Raw genomic sequence first — 25,316 nt, 5'->3', positions numbered from 1 at the left:
CATATCTGTAACAAAGATATATATATATTTTTTAAATGGTATGGGTTGGGGGGAAAATACACCAAATGTAAGATAAGGAATATAGTTAGTAGTAATATTTTGATGGTGCTCTTGCATAGTTTGTAACAAATGTTTCACACCAGTGCAAAGAGTTGGTGGAGGGGTGATTATGAGACCCTGTGTGATGTTATATATGTAAGTTTGCAATCTTTACTATACACTTATTGTTTATGTGTGCTCATGTATGAATGATATACCTCAATAAAAGTTAAAAAAAAGTGATCTAATCAAAGGTCACTTAACTGAATCTAATCAAAAGGCCCAGCTGTTTACGGGCACAGGAATCGGTTAGCTTAAGCACATAATTGTCTGGGGTCCACGAAGGACAAACAAGGACAACCACCTTGCTCTTTCAGAACCAAAAGAAAATCCCTCCCTAGTAGGTGACTCAGCTCCCTGCAACTTCCCTGAAGTGATTTCTCCTATGGGAGCCAGGTTACCTGCTGCCCGGGACATTTATTCTGGGCCCTAGGAGTATGTTTTTATGTGTCTGTCAGAGTCTCACACTTCAAAGTGGAACCCACCAGAAGGCTCTACCAGCATCTCTTCCCAAGGCGGTAATGTTCTTAGAGGAAGGAAACTTCCCAGGGGCTCTGGGGATTCTGCAACCTTGAGGCTTTTGGAACAGATGAGAGTCTAGGAGAAAGGTTAGCCTGGAGGATTTTCTCCTGAAAATGACAGGAATAGAGGGAGCTGTTGGAAGAAGACTTTCAAATAGCCAAGTGTCCAGGGGACGGAAATGGCAGGAAAGAATGGTATAGAGGATTGGATGTGTGTGAATAAAAAGACAAAAAAGAAGGAGAAGACGACATTATGGGAGGGAAGTGTAAGCTTGAACTGTGAGGGAAATGACTAAACGCAGGCAGAGGTTTAAAAAGGAATTTAGTGAGTGGTTTTGTTTTTTGGTCTTTGAACTTTTCCCACATTTTGGACAGGACACTGACCTCAGTTGCAGATTTTTGTGCTAGAAGAGACCTGAGTGATTATCCATCCACGGGCTCCGTGAACCAAATGCTCTCCTTGGCGTAGCCTGCCCGAGCTACACAGCCACCCCTTCCATGCCCACGTTTGCTTACTAATTACACAAGTCCTGTGTAATTAGTAAGCAAACATAGCTATTAGGACTATCATCTTCTGTAAGGAATTGGGCTAAATAAGGAAAAGCTGATCTTGCTTCTCTCAGATGGAGCAGAAACTGCAGGTGCTGGCGGCAGGTCCCAGGGCGGTGGGCTCAGCTTCTGTCGCCTCGTATTCATCACGCGTGTCTGAGCGCTTCAGAGGCCTGAGTCCCAGGAATAGTCGAGATTGTGGTCTTTGTTTTTCCTTCTCCTGCCTCTGACTGTCACGACTGTCACCACCTTGGGGGATATTAGGAAGAAATAGAAGCAAAGTGGGGAAATTTAGTTTGTTTTGTGCAGTGTGATGACTAAAACATCATGAAAACTTGCTGAAGCTAGATTCTGAGTTGCGTCTTGGCTTAAGGGTGGGTCTAGGAACTCCTCTACCCGGCCTGATTCTGTTTGGCTTCTTTGTTTTACTGTCTTACTGATAAGACTTCACAAGTTGTCCCCAGAACTGCAAGGCACCGAGGGGCCTTGCTGGGTGATTTTCAAAGTGCCGGCATTCGGGATCAAAATAGGATTTCAGAATTCAGAAGAGGCCTGGAGACAGCAATTTCTTGACATGGTTAAATTGCTAGAACTCGATGCGCTCCTCCGTGTTGAACAATTGCTGGAATATATGGTGAAAATGCAAACACAGTTCTAGAAGAGGCTCACAATTTTAGAAGAGAGGACGTCGTCCTTTTAAGGTTTTACAGCTGCCTTTGGACGTATCCAAATTATCAAGTCCTTCTATCAGTTTGACTCATTTTCAAGAGGTACCGATTGAGCCAAAAAGTCACCTCTGCTCACAGGAAGAATGCACCATCCCTGCAGGTTTGGAGGCGGCTCTGTGAGTCCCAGAACTCCCCGAAAATGTAGGGGGCCACTGTGGGCAGTACCTGTGGCAGCCCCCCTGACCTTCCACCGAGGTCCTTGGGGGCCCAGTCGGTTTCCCCTGGTGAGCTTGCAGCAGCCCCGTGGGCACCTTTTCTAGGGCCTTTTAGGGTGTTCCAGCTTGCTTCTGCACTATGTCGGCATCAAGCCCCTACAGGGACGCTTCCTGGGCAGTGCCCGGTGTCTTCCAGGGAAACTCCCTGGGCACCCTAGAGCCCAGCTCCCTGCCTGCAGCCCCCGGCAGCTGCCTGTGGACTGGTCCTTCCCGGGGCAGCCAGCAGGCCTCACCGTCTGGTGGGCCGCACGCCCCCCCGCTGACACCCCAGCCTTGGGGTGGGCTGCCTCCGTCCCAGAGTTTGCTTCCCTGAGTATTCTCTGCAGCCATACGGTGTTCTTTAGAGTCCTCTGCTGCTCCCTCTTGGTGGTGAATTTCCTGTAAATAGTTAATAATTGGGTTAAGCTTTACTGGCTGGGTTCTATCTCCGGACTAGACCCTGACTTACTTAGTGAAACCAGTCACCCTTTGCAGGATTGGAACAAAGGCTGACTGCAGAGCTTGCTTTCCTAATCATCACTTTGTACTGTTTTTCTACGACCAGTAAGTTCATGGGCACTGAGATGGTTAGTATGACTGAGGTATTTTAGACTGCTTTTATATTTTGATAGAGATCTATTTTGTAATAGGAAACACTGATATTTTACCATTGTTATTTTAAAAAAGTGGAAATGTCTACCACGCAAGTGGATTTCTTATCATGTGACCCACCAGTGGAAGACTTGGAGATCCCTGTTTATCGTTTCAAAATATCAGTTCAGGGAAACGGATGTGGCCCAAGCAGTTGAGCTTTTGCAAACCATATGGGAGGTCCCGAGATCAGTTTCTGGTGCCTCCCGGAGAAGGTGAGCTGATATGGCGGTAGGTGCAGATGGACACAGAGAGCAGACTGCGAGCACGGACGATGAGGGGGGCGGTTAAATAGATAAATCTTTAAAAAATAAACCAAGTGATGGTATTGCCCTCCAGGTGCCTTCTAAGCTTTGTGGCCATTCATTCCTTCTTCTATCCTGCATCTAACCCACCCATCCATTCTGGTCACACACCTTTTTTTCTGGATGTGGTATAATAAGCTCAGAGGGTACAAGTCACAGATACAGAGCAATTGTGTCTCTAAAAGGTCATCTTCGTTAGGGTGTCCACTTCTTCACCTCCCCTCTTGCCTCACTTCTCCCAGCTGCTCACTCATGTCCACCCCTCTGCTAAGGCTGCCCGTGTCACCCCTGGTGGCCTGCAGACCCGGCGAGCCCTCTCCTGTTGCCATGTCCTTACTCCTGAGCAGGATTTGCAGTCGTCCTGAAGGAGTGTCTTCTCTCTGGTGGAGCCAGCCCTTCAGCTTTCCTTCTACTCTGGCCATTCTTAGCTATCCTCTACTCCTCTTTTCAGCCTCCCAATTTGGAATGTTCTAGGCTTTGTCTAGGGTTTCTCTCTCTCCTTTATCTGCTCACTTTTCTACATAATATCATCCACTTGTATGTCTTGAAATGTCATCGATTAGCCAAATACTCCAAAATCTCTAGCTCCAGTCCTGACCTTTCCCCCCAAATCCAGAATTGTATACGCAGCTATACTCTTAATACTGCTACATTTGCCCAATAGCACAAATCTAATTTTCCCAACACAGAACTCTTAATTTCTCCCCTTCCCACAAAAGCCTTCTTCTCTTCCAGTCCCAATTATCTTAATAAATAGCCCCACCATCCAACAGTTTCTCAGACCCCCAACATTGGAGTTGGCCTTGACTCGTCTCTGCCTCTTACCCCACCTCCGCTCTCTCAGCAAGTCCTGGTCACTCTCTGCAAAACCTGTGCCAGCCTGTCCATCCCTGCCAGCCCCTCTCCAGGCCAAGCTGCCGCCACCTCATGTCTGGGCTGCTGCGCCAGCTTCCATCTTGCCGCCTTACGCAGCAGCCAGAGTGACCTGGAGACATAAATCAGATGTCGTTGCCCTGTTTAAGACCTTCCACGTGGCGTCTTGCCACCCCTAAAATGGAAACCAGGCACTCTTCCTGGGCCCACTGTGCCGCTTGGTCTGGGCCGCCCTGCCTTGCGTCCACATCTGGCTCCCTTTCGCCCCTCACTCGTGATCGGCCGTGTCTCCTCAGGGCCGCCACATCTTCCACCTCAGGACTTAGTATTAGTGGGTCTTTCTGTCCTGGTGGTTCTCCCCACAGATCTTCACCTGGTGGCTTCGCCTGGTCCAGATTTCAGCTTAAATGTCACCTCCTCAGAGAGGCCTCTGAGACATCACTCTGTCATGTCTTCCTGGTTGTGTAACAGGTTTTCACTAGTTATGCAATTTGTTAATTGCTAGTCTTCCCTCGGTAGACTCTCAGCTCCATGAGATCAGGGATCTGGTTTATCTTACGCCTTGCTGTATTCCCACCTACTATATCACCTGCCTGGCATGTAGTAGGTGGTTGGTATTCATTTGTTGAATGAATGAATGAATGAATGAGTAAACTCAATGAATGAATGAATGAATGAGCGAAGGAGCGCGCGAACTCAATGGTAGAGCCAGGCCTGGGATATAGGATTCTCCTCTTAGACTTCTCATCTCTTTTATACCAGGATGTCTTTAGCCAGTAAGGTAATTCCTGACTACATGTTATTGATTCTTTCCTGTTTTCTCAAAGATTACAGTAAACTTTTAAAAAACAATACCAGAACTATTTTAACTTTTCACTCATTTTCATTTTAAATTTACCCTTAACTTTACCTTTAGTTGAATAGAAAAGATGTGTAAATGACATTTTATGATCTACATCTTTTGGTTTTGAAATTTCTTTTAAAAATCCTTTATTCCCATTGGCAATTATAAAAGGACATTTGAAGACAATGTATGAAAGTTTGGGAAGGATGCGTTTCCATAGCTATGCATTATCTTTATTGGTGCTCTGTTGAAAAGAGACTGCCAGATGCGGGCACGGGGCGGGCATGGGGTCTGAAGCCCGCTCCTGCTTCTGCTCTGCACACAGACATTGTGTGTTACTTTGCTTGTATCTCATTTTCTCCTCTAAACAGTAGGAGTGATAATTCCCAATTAAAGGGTTGAGACCACAATTTCTAAACAAAGTGTTTTTTGTTTTTGTTTTATAATTGAGACTTCTGGAAAATACAACCCCAAGTATGTATTTTATTCTGAGCAGGTGGGGCTCCCCCCAGCAGTGGTCCTGAGGGGTGCACTGTGTGCGTTGAGGTGCAGGCATGGGGGCAAGGTGGAGGGGGGCTCTCCCAAGTCAGTAAAGGTGGTACCGTCTGCACATGGTTCCGTAGAAGCCAGCAGGCCCTGAGAAATCTCTTCAGCGCTCGCGGTGGTACATTCTCGAATCAAATATCTCCATGTTCTGTGCTTGCTGCTTCTGGGTATATGCTTCCTGGGCTTTGTTTCGTTTTAAGACAATTAAGGTGTCTTTTTTATCTCTCTCTGGCTTTTCTTATAGGCTTTTCCTATAAGAAAAAAAAAGTTCTCTATACTTCTGCCTCTGGTAACTTGGTGGACTAGCAAAGCAGTGAGCCTCCTTGTTCATTCCTCTCAGGTGATATGAGAAGGCACGATGCAGACATTACAGTTCCATCCAGATTCCCACTTTATTGAAAGAAAGCCATAGACTGTGGAGGAGGGGTAAATTTCACAATATTAGAGCCTGGAAGAAGCCTTGAAGACATCTAGAAAATTCCTTATCCACCCTATGTCTGTGCTTGTTTTGAAATAGTTTTAATTTCTAGAGCACCTTTGTTGTTTTGAGGGATGCTTATAACTTAGGACTTTATTTTGGATCAGGAAGTGACATTTGTTTGTACTGAAAAAAAAATTGGGGTCTTTTAATATTGTGGTATGGGTGATAAATATGAGAAGTTTTACTCATTTGCTTAATGAGATCTGTAGTAGTCCACCAAAGGCGTGCTGATGCAAAGTACCAGCAATCTGTTGGCTTTTGAAGGGTATTTATTTGGGGTAAAAGTTTATAGTTACAAGGCCCTAAAGAGTCCAACTCCAGATTGCCTTCTCACCAAGGTCAGTTGCCATGTGTGGAAGCAAGATGGCGGGCGGTCTCTCCTGGGCTCTCCTTCCTTCTTCCTCTTGAGGCTCCATGGGCCCAGCTTCTTCCCATCTCAGCTCCTGGCTGGCAGAGGGCTCGTCTCACAGGGCTGCTCAGCTGCTCTGGTCCCTTCACCGGGTCAGTGGTAAACTATCAGGCGAATGGCTCATCTCTCCCCAGGGCTCCAGGGTCAAAACTGTCAAAGTTCTCTCTTCTATATCTTCTTCTGTGTGTCCTCTTGAGTGAGTGTCTGTTTATATAACCCGCCAAGGGGGCAGGGACTTAACCCGAGTTACAGCCTACTGAGTTGAAGCCCTAATCTTAACATAATTTAATCAACGGCATCTCAGTGGAATCTAATACTATATCAAAGGGTACCACACCCAGAGGAACAGACCAGAATACAAACATAATCTTTCTTTTTAGAATTCATAAATAATCTCAAACTGCCACAAGCTCAGTATTTGAGAATATTGTAAATGCTTTTCAGGAAAAGCTGATTTCATTTCACTTTACCTTCTTTTGATGACCAAAAATCATAGTAAAATTTGGTGCTCTATTCTGCCAGAGAGGGTGTGGTAGGGAAATGGTTGATAACAGTTTCTAGTATTCTAATGCTGGGGTCCTTGAGCAGCCAGAGGAATAACTAGTTTTCCCTAATTTTAGTGGACACAGGGCGAGTCTGCAGTAACCTAATAGAGCTTCAGAGTTGCGGTCATCAGTTAGCCTAATTGCCGTGTCTTGAAAGCACTGGGTGCATTGTAAATGCAGGTGAATAGGCAGCTTCATTAAGGAGAAAGAATCAGCATTTTAATCTGGCATCTCCCTTCAAGGTGACATCTATTTTATTTTTTTTTATTATTGATTCAGACTTATAAAAATAAATAACCTCAGGAGCACGTAACCTTAAATGATTGGTTTTACTCTAAATTCACTTGTGTTCATCAGTTTTTATTCCTAATTATACTGTACATTTAAGTTTATATTTCCACATAGACATGTCAGCCTGATAATTTATTATTACTACAGAGTATTCCATCTTGTTAACATGTCATAGGTGTTAGCCATTTCCCCACTGGTGAATATTTGAAAGGATTACCACATTTTTGCTCTTTTACATATTAATATAATGCTGCTATGAGCAATCATTGTATAATTTTTACTGTAAAGAAAGGCCTGCTTCCTTTAAGCAATTTCTTGGAAATGAAACTACAGAAATATATGAGAAGTATATTTCTCCTAAATCCTTAATCTATTGCCAACATACTCTGTATGTGTATCTACCAATTTAGGGCTTATCTTTTTTTACAGCTCTTACTACCCTGGGGTGTGTCTTTTTTACTTTTTGCTAATGATGACAGATGTATAATAAAATCTAAATCTTTTAATTTGAAACTCCTACTAAAGTAGCATTGCACCTGCTACTTTTTTTTTTTTTTTCTTTTAGGAGGTACCGGGGATTGAACCCAGTACCTCACACATGCTAAGCAGACGCTCAACCATTGAGCTATGCCCACTCCCCTGTGGTCTAATTCTTACGCAGATGACCTGGTATTGATCTTCTATAGTTATATGAATTCTTTATATATTTGGCAGAAGAAGCTTTTAAAAATTCTTCTCATCACTATAATATCTACCTTTTTGCATGTACTTACTGGTGTCAGATGCAAGGTTTAGTATTTTTTATACCCTATCTGATTTCATCATCATGCCAAGAGACAGTATTTTATAGTGGTGGTTAAGAGTGGAGTGGCACAGTCTTGGGTTCAAATTCCAGCACTGCCACTTCCTCCTTGTGGCCACTGGCAAATTACCTAATCCCTCTAAGCCTCAGTTTCCTCTACCACATAATGAAGATAATAAGTGTACCAGCCTCACTGGGTTGTCAGGGGGACTAGGTAGGATAATACATGTCATGTATTGAGCATGTAATAAGTGCTCATTAAATGTTAGCTGATAATGTGATCATCTGTAGACACTAATCATCTCAAATTCTTCACCTTTTATTTAAGAGATTTTCAAACTCAACGTCAAGCTCAAGTACACATATCATCTTCTTGTGTTAATTTGGGTTTGTTCTTCAGTGTAACAAATGTTACGACTATTAACAGCGTGATGGTAAGGTGTAGCTCAACTATGAATCTCCATTCTTAGCACGAATGCTACTAGGTCTTTTGGCAAAATGTCCTCCTTTAGAGCTTTTCCCTAATCAGTATTAATCTCTCCCAACAACTCCTCTAGCATCTCACATGCATTTCCGTGGGGACACCCATCGTACAGGATTGTGGTTCACGGCCTGCATGTTTGTCTTCCTCTCTCAACGCTGAGATCCTCCCCATCAGAGGCTGTGAGTTAAACTCTTGCATCCCCTTCATCTTCTGCTCCTGCACACAGTAGGGCCTCAGTAACTGGTTGCTCAATGGATGTGTGTACTTTAGCTTGACATTGACTTTGAAAACTCTATAAATAAAAGGTGAAGAATTTGAGATGATTAACATCTACTGTTACAGTAGATAACACACATGCTATGAGCTGCTCTTCACTGTTGTGTTAAGGTAAGTTTCTGTGAGAGGAAAAAGCTCTTTTTCTTCTTTTCTCAATTTAGGAACTGTACTCCTTCCTTCAGGCCTGATAATACCGACACCTGTTGTAGTTGTTGGCGTACACGGAGGTCCTGGAGATGGTGGGCTTGCTCAGTTTTCAGTAGCAGCAAGTGAATTTTTCACGTGTGTGAAATTTCTTGGCACCTTCAACCTTTGTGCTCTGTTTCCGTGACTGGCAATGCCGCTAGAGATCAACAAGACCAGTTACCTGGTGTATTAGTCAGCCAGAGGGGTGCGGAGGCAAAATACCAGAAATTGGTTGGTTTTTGCAAAGGGTATTTATTTGGGGTAGGAGTACAGATACCAGGCCATAAAGTATCAGTTACTTCCCTCACCAAAGTCCATTTTCACATATTGGTGCAAGATGGCTGCCGACGTCTACAAGGGTTCAGGCTTCCTGGGCTCCTCTCTTCCAGGGTCTTGCTTTTCTCTTGGTTCAAGGTTCCTTTCTTCCTGGGGCTGGCTTCTCTCTCCTCTGTGAGCTTACTTCCCGGGGCTCCAGCTTAAGTCTTCAGCATCAAAACTCCAACATCAGAAAATCCCCAACTCTGTCCTTTGCCAGGCCTTTCATCTGTGAGTCCCCACCTGCCAAGGGGTGGGGACTCAATGCCCTATCATAACTCAATCGTGCCCAGATACAGATCAGATTACAAGCATAATCCAGTATCTATTTTTGGAATTCCTGACCATATCAAACTGCTGCACCTGGCTTTCTGGCTTTTTGTGACACCAGGAGTGTGGTGGGGACAGGGAGGCTTTGGTTTGAGAGGAATTGGCCACAGGTGCTCGGCAGTCTGCTGCAGGTCACGTCACACCCCCTAGCCCACTGCTCTCCTCCCCCACCGGGTGAGCCAGGGGCGGAGGCCGGGCAGGGCTTGGCGTCGCGGCCTTGACCTGGGCGCCCAGGCAGCGGAGGGCAGGCGGAACTGGGCCCCGCGTGGAATTGCAGCCAGCAGAGAATTCTGAGGGGTCGGAGAAGCCCTGTCCATGCTCAGGCCTTGGGGATACTCTCAGGCAGGGAGAGGGGACGGAGACCGCCAGGTGAGGAGGCGGTGAGGGCAGCCAGGGCTGTTAACGGAGCTGGGGTGCTCAGAAACCCCCTCTCTGCAGCTCTGGTCTCGCGTGCCCCAGAGGTTGGCGGCTTAGGGAGGCACAGCTCGCGGTGGGACTTTGCACAAACCTGTCCAACTCAGAGCTCCTGGGTTACTAAGTGGTGTTTGGACTGGATGACGTCCCGGTTTCACGCTAGCTCTACCTTGCTCTTACTTTGGTTCATTTTTTTTACTTTGATAACATTTAATGGTTATATTTTTAAACTTGTATTTTTACATTATGGCATCTTTTTCTAAGTGGTGTTGGAGTATAGTTCAACACCTCTATGTCCAGGATACAAACTGATTATGCTAAATTAACTTTTGTATTGGTTTGGTGTTTGCAGTAGTTTGGTTAAGAAAGACCAATTACATCAGTTCCTATCATGAAAAACCTTATAAAAATGGTTAAATTAGGAAAGAAATATTTTTCATGAAAGTATAAATGTGCCAATACTAAGTTCACTCTTTAAAAAAAAATAGTGCCTTTAAATTGCTCCTTTAGGAAAAGTGTGTTGTGGCATAAAGACGCTTTGGGGACGTAGTACAGGGTGGCAGTGATGTGTGAGCTCAGCAGAGAGAAGTTCCTGCGTCCACAGCCCGGATCTTCCATTTGCTAGCTCTCGACTTGGGGACATTCTGTAACCTTCCTGAGTATTAGAGCCTCCTCGTTTGTAAACGAGGTTAAAACCTCCTGGGGTCACTGTAGAGATTAAGTGAGATGTGGGCTTAAAGGCCTCTGCCCAGCGCTGCTGTGTGAGTGCTGCTGGGGAGGTGGCTAGCAACAGTATTCTGAGGCAAAGGGTTTTTGCATTATGACGTGTTGGCGTGCACCTTAGGGTCTCTAGAATTTCACGTTGGTAAAAGAAGTGGCGACTGGCACAGAGTTGGCGTGTTCATTTCAGTAGCCGCCTGCCCCCGTAGACATGCATTTTGTGTCCTTGGTTTAGCTCATTTACCTTCTGGGTTTCATGAAGGGAATTGGGGCAGTGACGTGACCACGGTCCACGGAGGCGCCACGGTTTGTGGACTCGCTGCGTGAGAGCAGGGTGGTGGTGAGGCACTGGCTGGGTCCGTGGCCTTGGGCGACACTGGGGTGGGCGTGGGCGCCGCGCCGAAGAGCTGTGGCGGCGTCCAGGGTGGCGGAGGGCGCGCGTCCCCCGCCGGTGTGGCACTGCCCTGTTCAGTGTCTGCCTTCCCAGACCCCACCGGCCACGGGGCAGCTGCGTGGTCCCTTGACGTCCGCCCTCGCCTCCCCTGGAGCGCCCCTAGCCCCGTGAAGCCGGCCACCTCGTGGGCAGGGAGGCGAGGAGGATGGCAGCAGATGGCGGCGTCATCCGGAGCCGTCGCCTTCCTGCCGCCCCATCAGGACGGTCCCTGGGGTGCCTGGGGAGAAGTGAGGCGGTGGGAGCGGGCGCGGCGCCCGCGTGGCCCCACTGCCTGGAGCCCCCCCCCCCCGCCCACCTGTCCTGCAGGCAGCGCCCGCTGATGCTCACCCCTCTTCTCCTGCAGGGGAGTTGCTGAGCCAGCCCAGACCGGAAGGAGTGGCGGAGATCATCTGCCCCAAGAACGGCAGCGAGCGCGTCAACGTCGCCTTGGTCTACCCCCCGACGCCCACGGTGATCAGCCCCTGCTCCAAGTGAGTTTCTCAGAGTCGCCCCAGCCCCCGACCCTGGCTCAGAAGATGCCGTCCGCAGGAGCCAGGTGAAACTGCTTCTCAGCAGCCTGCATACCTGGGTGACATCCGCCAGGGCCTCTGCAGCCAGCTAGGAGTTTTCGTTTTCTCTTTTCTGGGGTGATTTGCTCTTGCTAATGAAAGTCGAAGCGTTTTTAACAGCTCCATTGAGATATAATTCACATGCTATACAATTGACCCACTTTCAAGTATACAATTCGGTGGTTTTTTGTTTATTCTCAGTTGTACAACCAGAAAGTCATAGTGGTTTTTGATGGCCTGTCTTGATTCTGTGCCTTGACTTCAGAGAGGAACAGAGAGGGCCCCTTAACTAAAAAGGCTGTGAGGAAACTGGAATCGGGTGGCTTTCTGCCTGGGTGCCCTGAATCTCCGGTCCTTCCTGGCAGTCAGGGCTGTGCGTGTCCCAGTGCCTTCTCCCGAAGTGGACTTGCAGGCCGAGAAAGCTAGCGTCATGCCCTAGATCACCCATCTGGGCTCGTTCGCGTGTAGCTGCATTAAGAATCTGAACAGGCCGTTCTCAGCCAAGAGGAAATGACTTTTTACCCCAGCCCTTGGAAAGTCTGCTGCAGGTCCTCTGGGGGCAGGTCACCGATTTGACTGATTCTGCAAAGTGGTCATGCAGCACACTTAGATTTTAAGTTTGCACTTGAGCATGGAGACCCTCAGCTCCTCCCAGGAAACTTGCTCTCAGGTTGCCTTCCAGAAGCTGCATGTGCCAGGAGCTCCCAGCAATGCCCCGCAGCTGCCCTAGTGTGTTCTGCAGAGAGACTGTAAAGTGGAGTTCACGATCCTTAGCAGCTGCCCCAGAAGTGCCGCGACCCACTTACCCAGCTGGCACCTCTTTAGACTGAACATCCCTGATCCGTCTTTGCTGGAACATCACTGAGAAACCCTTGTCTGGTTCCCTTGTGTTCAGAACGCTAGTGCAGCTAGCGTGTTCACAGGGTCATTTATCACCAGCGGGACCCAAAGACACTGTGAACCCTTGACGTGTTTCTTACTAAGGTGAGATTACACGGTAACTTCACATTAACCAGAACATCCCCTGCCCTGAACCCAGCAAACTACAGAAGTTTTCCTTGCCCTTGAATTTCACTTGATCTGTGTACATTGGCCTGTTGCTTTCAGCTCTACCGAGGAAAAGGATGAGGAGAAATTATAGAGCCGGAACAGAAGGAAACAATGGCTCAGGGTGCCGTGTGCTGATGTAGATTTTCCTGAGCCAGGAGAGAAGTTCACCTTTTGTTTTGCCATAGCCACACGCCATTTCATAGGCCAGAGAGAGGCGGGGGTGAAAATATCCGTTTGCACGAGAAACCACAGTGGCCCTGAGCCAGCTCTATCAGTGTCCTCCCATGGGCTCCTGTTGTACCGTCACAGAAGTATCACATTCATTAAGACCTGGAAAGCGGCATCAGCTTCGCTCCCCCAGTTTATTGAAGCTGAAGAACAAGGAGCTTTGTCTTGGGTAATTAGAGGCTCAGGCAATTGTCAGATGCTGGCGGGAGCATGTTTAGGGATTGGACTGCTTAGCCCAGCTATCTCAAGTTGGTAAAAGAAAAAAAAAGGCAGGTTGGAGTGTAATCCTTAGCTCCACGTGAAGAAAGCTTTCTAAGTAGGAAAGTTAGATACTCTGGAAAGACTTTTCCTAGTTATTACCATTTTTCAGTATGCTGGCGAGGCAAAAATGACCCTCTGGGTAGCCATTTAGGTAAAAGTACAGTTAAAAACATTTTCTTTGTCATTGTTTAAAGTATACTCAGATTTGAAGTTTCTGTTAGAGACATCCAGTTTTGTTTTGTTTTGTTTTCATTTTAAGAACAATTTACTGGGAGCAAATGTGGCTCAGAAGACTAAGCTCCTGCTTCCCAGGTGGGAGGTCCCAGGTTTGGTGCCCGGTGCCTCCTAAAATTTTACAAACAAGCAAAACAAATGAAAAAAGCAACTCGGGAGCCGATGTGGCTCAGTGGTTGAGCTCCAGCTTCCTACACGTGGGTCCTGGGTTCCATCCCTGGCCCTGGAACCTCAAAAAAAAAAAAGTATTGAAGCATATCCTTCATACATGAACATCCGTAAACAATAAGTATATAGTTTGGGAACTTACAAAAAAACATGCATAACATCATACAAGGCTTCCAAACATCACCTACCACAAATAACCTTGCATTGTTATGAAACATTTGTAACAAATTATGAAAGAGCATCACCAAAGTATTGCTACTAGCTATAGGCCTTATCTTATATCTGGTGTATTTTCCCCCCACCCACACCTATTAATTTTTTTGTTCATAAACCATATAATTTATCAAAAGTGTATAATCAGTGGCATTTGGTATAATCATCAAGTTGCACATTCATCACTTCAATCAATATTATACCATTTTCATTACTCAAAAAAAACCCACAAAAAACAAAAGCAAACTATTATCACACCCATATATTAGCACTACAAATTACAAATCCTATGATGTACTTTCACCATTTCTATTCATTTCCCAACAATTACAAGCAACTGTTCAACAATTCTGCACCGATTAAACCTCAGCTTTCCCTTCTCTAACCCCATTCTATTCTCTGGTGACTTATGGTCTAGCCATTAACATTGTGAGTGTGCTCCTAAATTTAATTCATAATAGTGCAATCATATACTTTTATGCCTGGCTTGTTTTCCTCTACATAATACCCTCCAGGTTTATCCACGGTTGTGATATGCTTCGTGACTTCATTTCTTCCAGCTGAATAACATTCCACCGTATGTACATGCAATAGTTTGTTTATCTGTTTGTCAGCTGATGGACGCTTGGGTTGTTTCCATCTTTTGAGAGCCATCCAGTTTTACCTCCCACTCTTAAGCATACACAGCTCATAGGGCATCTGTGAAACAAAATGAAAACAGACATGGAGCCCGGCTAAGTCTCATTCACAAGTGAATGGGACACACTGTCAGAGGAAGTGGCCGCTGTGCTAACACAGCTAGGGCCCAAGCTTGAGAGTCAGCCTTGGGGCTCAAGCAGGGAGTAGAAATGGGGAGCCTGGGACTATTGCTTTGCAGCTCCAGCCAGTTGACCTCAAACACCCCAACAGAGTGATTCGTTAGTTCTCCACCATCCCATAAAACACAGGTGGATGGACGGGATCGGGCTTTATAAATCCAGCAGATGGTTTCAATTGTTGTACACCTGGACCTTCTGATTTCTCAAGCCCCTTCCAAGGCCGCACGGGTGGCCCCTGGCCCCTGGGTCGTTCCTGTAGAATCTCTCTAACAAAACTGATGCATGCTGTGCTGCGGTCAGCCTCAAGTAGGGTGAACATACCATTGATGGTTCCAGCCAGGAAAGGACTGAGGGTAAAAAGGAGGGGATGAATGCTGGAAAGACAGGCACGAGCTTGTTTGTTCTGGACTGTTCCAGGCAAACCAGAAGAGTCAGTCTACCTCCTAGGTTGTTGATCTAGATCTTCTAGTGGCTTTTAAACAGCCATTTCTAAGTCTTCCTTTGACCAGGTTGGTCCTCAGCTGTACAAGTCAGATCACTGAGAGCAGTCTTAACTGTGCCTGCCTTTGACTGCGTGGAAAATAATAATGCTGCAGTGCAATCGATATAGATGTATTTATATATAAAAATCAGTGAGTGTTTTTTGACTGGCCCTTCCTTATGATTTCCAAGCTTTTCTATTTATTGTTTTTTAAAAATTTCTAGGTGTTTTAGTCCCCCTCAAGAGAGAGACAAAGACTAAGGATAGGTGGTGATGGTGAAAACGTACTGCTGTAACTTGGCTTGTGGTGGCTGGGGGCTCTACCAGCACTTTTTGGGAAGTTACATGAACAGACTAAAAGGCGTCCCCACCTGTGCCTCACCCTCCAGGTAGAAACAGGAGCTGAGTGACTTCTTGTCCTCTTTGCTGGTTGCCAGGTAGAAATGGGAGAAGCTTTTATACTTTGGGTGCCCTGGCCTGATTGTCAAGGCTTTCTGCCTGTGAATACGCCTTCAAGACGACATGAAAACTCATCTCGTAGCCAATTTGTCTGCAATGCTCTTAAAAATTGTGGCTTCCTTGAGGATAGCATGGATACGAATTACGAGCTTTCCTGAGGTATAATTTACATACCATAAAATTCGCCCTTTCCATGATTATTAGTAGTTTACAGAGTTGTGCAACCATCACCCCAGTTTAACCTTAGATCACTTTCATCACCCTGTTTGCAGTCCCTGAGCGCTCCCTCCACGCCTAGTTCCATGGAGGCAGTTTTTCGTGTCATTCTCAGGGATACTTTTGTCACCTGGTGTACGGGTAGTCACAGATTGCTGCGTTTTTTAAAAGCTCTTAGAGACACTGTGTCCTTGGCATGGTTGGTTCTAACCGCAGGGACTTCCCGTGTCCCACCCCCTCCCAGCCCCTGTTCACGGGCTCCGTCAGAACTTCTCAGTGGTAGCCCAGTGGACCCTCGGGTGCTCAGTTACAAGCAGAAGCTTGGCTGGGAGGGGCAGAAATGTCATTGCAGTGGGAAAAGTAAGGAGCGAGTCGGAGGATCATTTTGTATTTATTTTTTAAAATTGTCTTTGTGAATTCCTGCTCCGTCCAGGTGCTCCTCAGGTTGAGACACCTGCTGTTCCAGTTCAGAGGGAGTGGGCAAATGGCCACTTGCTGGTTGCGTTTCATTCTGGGGTACCTTGCAGTGTGCTTCTCTTTCTTTTTTCCAAAGAGGTTTACACCCACCTTCTCTCCACCATTTAAATTATAAATTCTGCGGGAATCCGGTTTATCTGGATTTCTCATTTAAAAGACAGAACTCAGCACGTGAGCCTTTGGAAGCATTTTAACCTCCAGATGTACTGAAATGCAGCCCCCAGTCTTCCCTGCGGTTTCTTGATGGACTCACCCGGGGACGCACAGGAGATGGGATGACAGCGTTTTTCCGCCCTGACAGCTGACGTTTCTCTTGAGGGGGCCCCGTGGCCACCCGCGCTCCCAGTGGAGAAGTGGGGGTTCAGCAGGTCATGTGATGGAGAATTAGGAAAAATAGGCTGGTTAGAAAATGGCTTGAAAAGCTCTAAGCTTTCTCCCTTTCCAGGAAGTGCTAACCACAGGGAGCATTTTCAAAACCACCTTTTAAAAGCGAGGTTAGTGCCTGTCTACCATGGAGTCCCCATTCAAGCAAGAGCCCAGGTAAATCCTAGTTATTGCTGTTTTTAAATCTCAAAAGGGCGGTGATTGCTTTGCACAGGAATTTTGGCAGTTACCTTGTTATGGCATAAGATATTTAAGATCAATTGAAATTAATTAAAAGTGGGCTGAAGACCTTGTGGCCTTTATCTCAGCAAATAAACAGGCAAAGTATGTCTAACTGCAGTCAGATTAGTTACTGTGGACTTGTTAAAAAATTGCTATAAAAAGCAGCGGAATGAAATGAATCTGGCTTTATCGTATTGGAGAAGTTTCCACTGACCCCAGAATTTTAAAACCTGGAGGGTGGGGATGGCCTTTCAGAGGAAAACAAGGCCAAGACCGGAGGTTGCCTGTGGGATGTAGCACATTGATTTGCATAGATTCCTTTTCTTCCCTGCTGGGAGTGGGGCAGTCTGGCCATGCTCCTTTGACAGGCTGTGAGGAGTTGTGTTTCTTAAATGATTTAGTATCGCATCAGCCGCATTGATACTGGAATTTGTTCCCTCTCTGCTTAGGTATCTTCATTCTTTCTTGGAAAATTAAGTGGAAAAGATAGTACTTCTTTCCCTTATGCCATCATTTTTATTGTGCCCAATCTGTGACTTTAGGAGCACCAATGTTTGAGGGTAAGTCTCTGGGGAGCAGAGAGGGGTTCTTAACTAGGCAAGGCCTTCCCGAGGAGAGGCAGAAGAAAAATTGGGGGGTGGGGGTGGGTGGAGATTGGGATGAAGGGATTCTGTAAAGCAGCACCTTTTAAGATTACATGAATCAAGTCGCATTTGGGGATTAGGAATAAGGAAGCTGCTCGAGTCTTTTGGTTAAACTGCTATAATATGCATATACCAATAATCTTAGATCCTTGTTGGAAAAAAGAGTAATTAAAAAAATTAATATTTGCAGGTCTGTAACATCAGGAATAGCTCAAGTCGATATACAAAGCATATAGCTTTTCATATAGCTTTTTAAAAGCAATGTTTGTATTTCTTTTCTCAAGACAGTTTGTGGGCTCTGGAGTGACACTTCCAGAGTCTGAATCTTTGCTATTCAATAGCACTGGGATGTGTAGACAGTAATTGGGGTGACTGCCGCGGAAGGTCGAGGGGTGTGCTGGGTAGCCAGGTGAGAACGTTGGCTTACCTCCCCCCCCCATCGCCACGAAGGGGTCACAGTGGGTTCCACCACGTTCCGTTGAGAAGGCCACCTGCAGTTTTCAGTAAGCTTCCAAGTTCAGGCCCCGTCTTCATGGGGTAGAGAGGTGGGTGGATAATTTCTTTCCTAGCATAGTCACAAATGCCTGCAGGACGTGGGTCAGCTCCTCAGTGCAATCCCACACACACTGTTTGATCCAGTGATCCTAGAAATCACAGGACGCCCACGAGGACGCAGGCCCTGCCAACCCACTTCCCACAGTCACCCACATAGTGGGCAGCAGAGCCGGGCCAGGCCCGGGTCCAGCAGTGTTTTCACAGCAGCAGATGGCCCCTCTTGCACGTGACGTGGCTCCGTTGTCAGCCCCAGATTCCTCTACTTCCCGGGATGGGCAGGTTCTACAGCAGGGCTTCTTAACCTTTTTTGCCCCAAGACCCCTTTACCTGTCAGGTGAAAACCACAGGCCACTTACTAAGTCCACACTGTACTGTGTGTTATTTAATAATTATATCACACCCGCACCCACATGTCCCCACAAGAATAATGCGTTTTCACATTTCAATTCAAGCTCACGAACCCCTTGTAAGGGCCCCTGCTCTATGTTCAGGGAGGGTTCTGGGCCTAAGCCCCATCCTGGCCCACCCCCCTTTCGCCTCTGACCTCTGTGTCCAGCAGCCTACCTGGCAATTCCTCTGGTGGCCTGTAGGTGTCACTGGTGTGAGGCAGAATTTGTCTTCCTCCCTCAAAGCTCTTTATCAGTCTGTTTCCTATCTCAGGTAATAGCGGAGCTTTCCCCCAATCTGCTCAAGCCGGGAGTCTGTCCGCTTCAGCACTTTCCTCTCCTCTGTTCCCCACAGACTGTCTGTCACCCAGACGTGTTATCCCATTTTATCAGTGAGTCTCAAAATGAGTAAACTTGGCCATGTAACATTCTCCTCAGGCCTGTGCCTTCCTCCAGGCCCTCCCTTCTTTGCCAAGATCCCGGTGATCAAGTCTTAACTGGCCAGGGATGTGTAAATCCTCTCAGAAGCCACATGGGATTTCTTAGCTATAATCAACCACCCTTTCCTTAGCATTTCCACCACCACTATACTCATGATCTCATAGTATCTTGGCTCTGTATTTTTCACCTGAGACTTTTTCATCATATCCTTCACTCAACAGATCTTTGTTGTGTTTGCCCTCTCCTGGGTGTTGTGCCAGGGTTGAAGATGTAGAATTCTAGAAAGAAGGCAGACCCTGCCGTCAAGAATCCAGCCGCCTCCTTGGGGAAGTGGAACTCCAACAAGCAACCAAACTTGTGAATGTCTGATTACAATTAAAATGTAATACCTGCCGTGATAGTCGTAGGATGAACCGAGTCCTGTGGGCACAGAGAAGAAACAGCTCTACCAGCAAGAATCAGGAAGAGTTCTAGAAGCTAGCCTTTGAGGTTCTTGAAGGAGGAGGGGAGAAGCCGTGGGAGCTATGGAGGGCAGGAGAGCTGGCGGCCGTTTTCTTTCCCTAAGAGCCCAGACACGACAAGTGATAATGATGTGGGGAACTGTTCCAGCGGAATTCCTTTTTCTCCTTGAACCATGGGGTCTTGCCTGCAGGTGCCCTCGAAGGCAGGTGCTTGTATGTCCATCCCGGGCTGACCTATGTCCCGTCTTCTGTTGTGGCAGGCAGTAGACAGCAGGCCTGACCACCTGTGTTCCCAAGGCTTGCTGGCTCAGAGAGAAAAACATTTACCTGGCACGTCTCTCACCCTCCTCCCAAACCCCACCGCCAGAATCACCTGCTAGCTGGAGACACGTCCTTTACTCTCTCACACTCTCTTTACAAGTTAGATGTATTACGTTATTACTTGAATTCGAGACAGTTTTCAAAACTTCCTCTGCTGGGATGTTTCCTGTATTAACAGGCCTTCGAAAAGTTCTCATGGCTGAGTGCCTTAGAAATGTGAGGTATCCCTACACCCCAAATACTCCAATCTGTTTTGGCTGAGGAGCCTGTAGTCAGGTTAATTAACCTCTTGGAACCCTAATTTCCTTTGTAAAATGCGGAGTAAGATGGGGCTGGGCTTACTTGGAGGGATTGTTATGAGTTGGGATGAGTCAAACGATGCACTTTTAATGCTTCCTCTATTTAGTAAGGACCTAGTAAATGGGAGGTGCTTATGCTTGGTGGTGATGGTATAATTTATGAGCAGGAGCCCACAACTGCTCAGTTTTCCTAAAATCAGGCAATTTGAGAGATGGGCAGAGAGCTGCTCCAAACCTCTTTTCCCTCCATTGCCCGCATATGCTATAGTAAACACTGCTAAACCACTTGTAAAAACATCTCCTGGCATATCATTGTAGGAAAGGGAAATAAGGGTTAGGGAAACTGACATTTTTTCCCCTCTGTTTTGTCTGAATTGAATGCCGCTTTGTTTCGTTAGCTAAGGATGCAGCAATTTCTTCATTTTTGGTTGCTCCAACCCTATATTTTACTTTGGCAGACTTGTTTATAAAACTTGAAGTGAAATCAGGTTTTTCAGTCGAGATAGGCATCCATTCTCATTTTTAGTGTATATTCCTACTCCGAGGTAGTTGTTTGGTACCCATCTGGGTGTGTCTATTGAAAGGAAGTAGTTCTGTGTTTTGGGGTTCTTAATCAGAATCTAGTTAAGCTGTGAAATTATAGTGGACTAAGTGGTGTAGCCAGTTCGTGCCTGAACTTTTACATTGTAGATAGAAATGTTTGACTCCTTTTCTACTAAAAAGGCCCTTTCCCTTCTGGGACATCAGTTGACTGACGTTTTCATTTCTAGAAGGAGTTTTGAAGTAGAAATGGAAGTCTGTGCAGAAAAGTAGATTTAGGTTATTGCTTCCTTGTCTTATATTTGAGAATCTCTCCCTCTGATTTGTTGCCAATTCTGTGCTTTCTTCTCGTCTCTCCATACAGGAAGAACGTTGGTGAAAAGCACAGAAACCAGTGATTTGTGGCTGTGGAATTGCCCAGGAGGAAAGAGCACCCCTGGACCACCTTCCGTACCTGGCAAACCCTCCAGCTCCCACGCGTGTTCTGGGAAACCAAGTGACGAAGTGTGTAGGGTGCTTTCAGAGGAGCAAGCAAAACCCTGGCCTGATGGAGAGATGGGAGTGGAGGGAGGAGGAGAGAATATGGAGCAAATGTTTCACAACCTGAACCTCAGAACTGTGATCCTCCAAGGAGAGCGCTACTTGAAGACAAGGAGAAAAAAAAAAAGTCAACTGGCTTCTCAGGGATTTTGCTTCCATGCACATATAAGCCATAGTTGCAGTGAAGGTGGCAGTTGTTGCGAGCACTCAGATTTCAGTTCAGTTAAATGTGAAAGAGGGATCGCCTGACGTTCGTTGCTGTTCCGTGACTAGTGTAAAATATGTATATGTTTATCTTTATTTTTATAATATGCAAATACATTTAAATTTATACAGTGTGAAGCTTCTAGCGTTAGTTAACACTGGGTGCAATATTCTGCATGAGAACTGTGCCAACAAGGGGCTGGTTTCTTACTTTAGCGCAAGGGTGTTTTTGTTCTTTCGTTATTCCTCCTCAGAAAATAAAAAAAAAAAAGGTCTGTCGATTAGCCCATGGATTAAGTGTTGGCGCAGTGGAATTGCCAATAGCCTGCAGCCCACCCTTCTTTTTCATAAGAATCCCTGCCTGGAATTCCTTGGGCACCGGAGTGGGATTATTCCTTTTCTTTTCTCCACATATCTCTAGTGCCGGCCGAGATGTGCCCTGGCCAGGCTTTGTGTATCTTCGTGGGTCACAGGTGGATCCGTGGTCTGGCACCTCCACTCAGTAGCAGAGGCCTGGCGGTAGGATTCTCCAGGGCCGGTGGCCAAGGGGACAGAGAGGCCACGGAAGCTTGAGTCTTTCCATAGCTTAACTTAATCAGGAGTCACTGGGTCTGAATACTGCAACGAGCTCTGCTAGGTAGGACCCTTTTTTTTCTAAAACAGAATCTGTGAGATTGAGCAGGGCACTTTGAAAGCCCTGCACATCTGGATGTCAGTTAAGACTTAAGATGGCAAGTTTCCTAATTGGAGAGCATGATCCTGCCTTGGAGAGGCTTTCAGAGCCTCTGATCGGATGGTTTGCTGCCAAGAACAGGCAAAACCTGTTTTAAAGTCTCCATGAAGTAAAATTTTAACAGCTAAACCAAATACCTTGCTCTCTATTCTACTTCTATTTGGGGCCAAACAGCATGCGTTGCAGTAGGAACACATTCTTTGAAGAATGTTGTAAAGGACTGTTTACATCTGCCTCCTCTGTGTTGATTGAAAAATGTGTAAAACTGTTTCTCACCACCGTAAAACAAGGAAAGTGAGTCAGCTGGTATTAATGTTTTATTTCTTTTATAAGTATTGATTCTTTGAATGCCACAGTATACAAAGGCTCATCATAGCTTTGAAAGAAAAGAGCAAACAAGCAGCCACAGGGCAGGATACCACAAAGCATTTTTTTGTGGCATATTTTGTGCCCCAGGAATTAACTTCACTTGACTCCAGAGCTTCCAGTTAAACTGAGACAATAATTTCCTACGATCGTAAAATCAAATGGGATCAGACAATTTTTGCATCTTTAATACTTGACTATGACACCTCAAGTTTGAGATTACATTTTCTTTTAGAATATAGTCACAGAATTAATCTGGTTAATCCTTTTGTCACAGTTCTCTTTGTGTGTGGGTGCGTGTGTCAGTATAAACTGAATGATGACATTTTAATTGCTTTATGGACCATTGAACTGTTGGGCATAAAATGTTTTAAAATTGGCATGCGATAGTTCCTAAACTGTCACATTAACCAAATTGGACCAGTCTTTTGAAAAGGCTCTGAAGTACGTGACTTGGGGCTTACTCCCCGGGGGACCAGATGAAAGGGGAAAAAAATATTCCCTTGGGAATCCGGCAAAGTTTCACATTGCTACGGACAGAAATGCCCATCTTCTTAATATCTGCTATTTTTTGACAAGTGGTGTTTTGTGCTGCCATCTAAGCCCTGGAGAAGCAGTGTAAGAAACCTGGGGGTCACGTGGGTTTCAGCAAATAGGTTGTCACAGGTGGAAGGTCTTGTGACCAAAAGCAGCTCCAGAAAAGTTTGAGAACTTGCTTGGGGATGGGGTGCCAGGAGGGAGGGTTGGGTACATGGAAAACATTCAGCTCTGCAGGAATTGTCACTGTCTCTGCAGGAAACTCCAACTTGACTTCCAACAAGAAGTCGAAGTAGTCTCAGCAGCCAGGCAAGGCTGCCAGGCAGGTCACAGGAGATTTTCCAACCGGGTGCCCCTTGCCTCTCAAGCAAATGCCCTCCACATCTGTTATAGTTTCTATTCATGCAACTTGCGGTATCAAAACCACTTCCTGGAATTGTAAAAGCGCTGCCAGAATAAATGTTTTTCCCCCTTCTAAGAAAAAAAAAAAAAGTGCTCCCATTTGACACTTTTATGCATTGGACTCTCTTTTGAATGAATAAAAAGGAAAGGGTTTGGTGTCATTCCTGATGGGGTATGTGTCCTTTTTCGTGCCACAGTTTGTGAATTGTAATTGTGGTTTCCCACTTAGTTGTCGTAGCTGGGCAGAAAGTTAAAAAAAAATATTGAAAATGTTCAATAAAATACAAAGAAATGGTAAGCAATTCTATTTCTAGAGTTTAGTTGTCTGTTTGTTGTTTTCAATTGTAGCACTTCAGGAAGAACTGTTTCCTATTTTGAGTTCTAAGCTTCTTCTGAAAAGAAGAGGCAGGTGGCAGCACCTCTCCTCTGCCTGCAGGTGGCAGCGCCTCTCCTCTGCCTGCAGGGCAAGTCCAGTGGAGGAACCGTGAAGGGTGCCCCCCACCCACCACCGCACACACTGTCAGCAGGGTGGGGTGCGGGCCGGGTCAGCTCTTAACTTGTCTTTTTTTTTTCCCTCTATTTTTTTAAAATGTTACATTCAAAAAATTTAAGAGGTCCCCATATACCTCCACCCCCCTCACCCCACTCCTCCCACATCAACAGCCTCTTTCATCATCATGGGACGTTCGTTGCATTTGGTGAATACATCTTGGAGCACTGCTGCACGGCATGGATAATGGTTTGCATTGTAGTTTACACTCCCCCAGTCCACCCAGTGGGCCATGGCAGGACACACAATGTCCAGCATCTGTCCCTGCAGTACCACGTAGGACAACTCCAAGTCCTGAAAATGCCCCCACATCACATCTCTTCTTCCCTATCCCTGCCCTCAGCAGCTACCATGGCCACTTTCTCCATATCATTGCTACAGTTTCTTCCATTACTAACCACAGTAGTTCCATAGTAGAGTATCAGTAAGCTCACTCTAATCCAGCCTTTATTCCTCCATCCTGTGGACCCTGGGATGGTTGTGTCCACTCCACCTCTATATCGAGAGGGGGCTTAGATTCCACATGGCTGATGGATGTAATTCCTCTGCTTGCAATTGTAGGCACTCTTGGCTCCCTGGTGGTGGTTGACCTTCTTCACCTCCCTGTTAGCTGACCTGGATGAGTCCAATAAACCAGACAGTAGGAGTAGCAAGTCTGCTGAGGCTCAGGGCCTCGCTGTCACATGGACAGACTTGTCTCTTAAATTCCTATCCTTTTTTTTGTCTTTTCCTTCAAGAGTCCTGCTCTATTCCTAAATCAAAGCTTGTAACTCTGTGATGGTTTAGGAAGTTCCCTTCCCTGGATTCTCTTTCAAGGCTCTGGGCAGGTGTCACCCTCACCACCGTGGAAAGCCTTCTGTGTTCCTGGGGCGGGGGTGAGGCCTATATTTGCAAACTGAGACCAGGGGCCCCTCAAATCCCTGGCCAGAGGCTCTTTTCCTCCCAACTGAAATAAGGGCAGATGAGAAGAAAAGGAAAGGAAAAGGCCTGCTGCTGCCTCTGGACGCTGCAGGCTGAGGGAGGATCGAAGGTCAGCAAGCCCTGTCCTGGGGCCTGGGCCACACGGAGGCATGGCCCTCGGGCTCCGGGAACTCAGCGCCCCGAGAAGTATCCTTCAAAGGTGGGTGCAGCCATTCTGAAGGATATTCTCGGGTGCCCAGGATTTCACCATGCCTCTGCCAGCAGAAAAGCTGGAACCGTGTGTCCGTCAGGATTTCCAGAAGAGAAGTGACAGGAGAGGTGGGCTGCAGTGGAGTGGCTTTTTCATCCAGCCGTGTCCGGGGAAAGCAAGGCCTCTGGCTGGTGGCCCTGCTGTGCTCTTCGGGCGCGCAATAGCATAAATCGTGAACGGGAGGCTAGATTTCCCTTTTGGAGAAACTCGGAGTTCTTTAAACTGCCGGGCAGGCCACACAGGTAAGCAGGTGGCAGTGCTGACAATTAGAAGAGGGGATATATTCCTTCCCAGGTGGATTTCCCACTTACTTGTGAGCATTTGGCAAGTGCATTCCAGGACTTACTAACCTGGGAGTGCACCGTGCCTGACTGTATACACCTGCCCAGC

The 25,316-nt window shown here is 46.4% G+C and overlaps 1 protein-coding gene across 3 annotated transcripts in view; it reads left to right on the top strand.

Annotated features, from left to right (window-relative positions):
- Nucleotides 1-23,512, top strand: part of MFHAS1 (multifunctional ROCO family signaling regulator 1) — a 92,732-nt gene extending 69,220 nt beyond the window's left edge. The window contains exons 2-4 of one of the 3 annotated variants that reach the window (XR_189041.5): nt 11,361-11,487; nt 17,226-17,336; nt 20,788-23,512. Coding sequence is in view for 1 of the 3 variants with exons in the window: in XM_004479665.5 (XP_004479722.2) it covers nt 11,361-11,487; nt 20,788-20,821 (161 nt within the window). In the remaining 2 variants the exon portion in view is untranslated. The other 2 variants (XR_189042.5, XM_004479665.5) reach the window with 2 other exon arrangements.
- Nucleotides 23,513-25,316: the final 1,804 nt, after the last annotated feature.

This window comes from Dasypus novemcinctus, chromosome 29 (assembly GCF_030445035.2).
Source record: "Dasypus novemcinctus isolate mDasNov1 chromosome 29, mDasNov1.1.hap2, whole genome shotgun sequence".
Lineage (NCBI taxonomy): Eukaryota > Metazoa > Chordata > Mammalia > Cingulata > Dasypodidae > Dasypus > Dasypus novemcinctus.
Note: the sequence above shows the minus strand (reverse complement) of the source record. Positions and strands in the feature narration are given on the sequence as shown.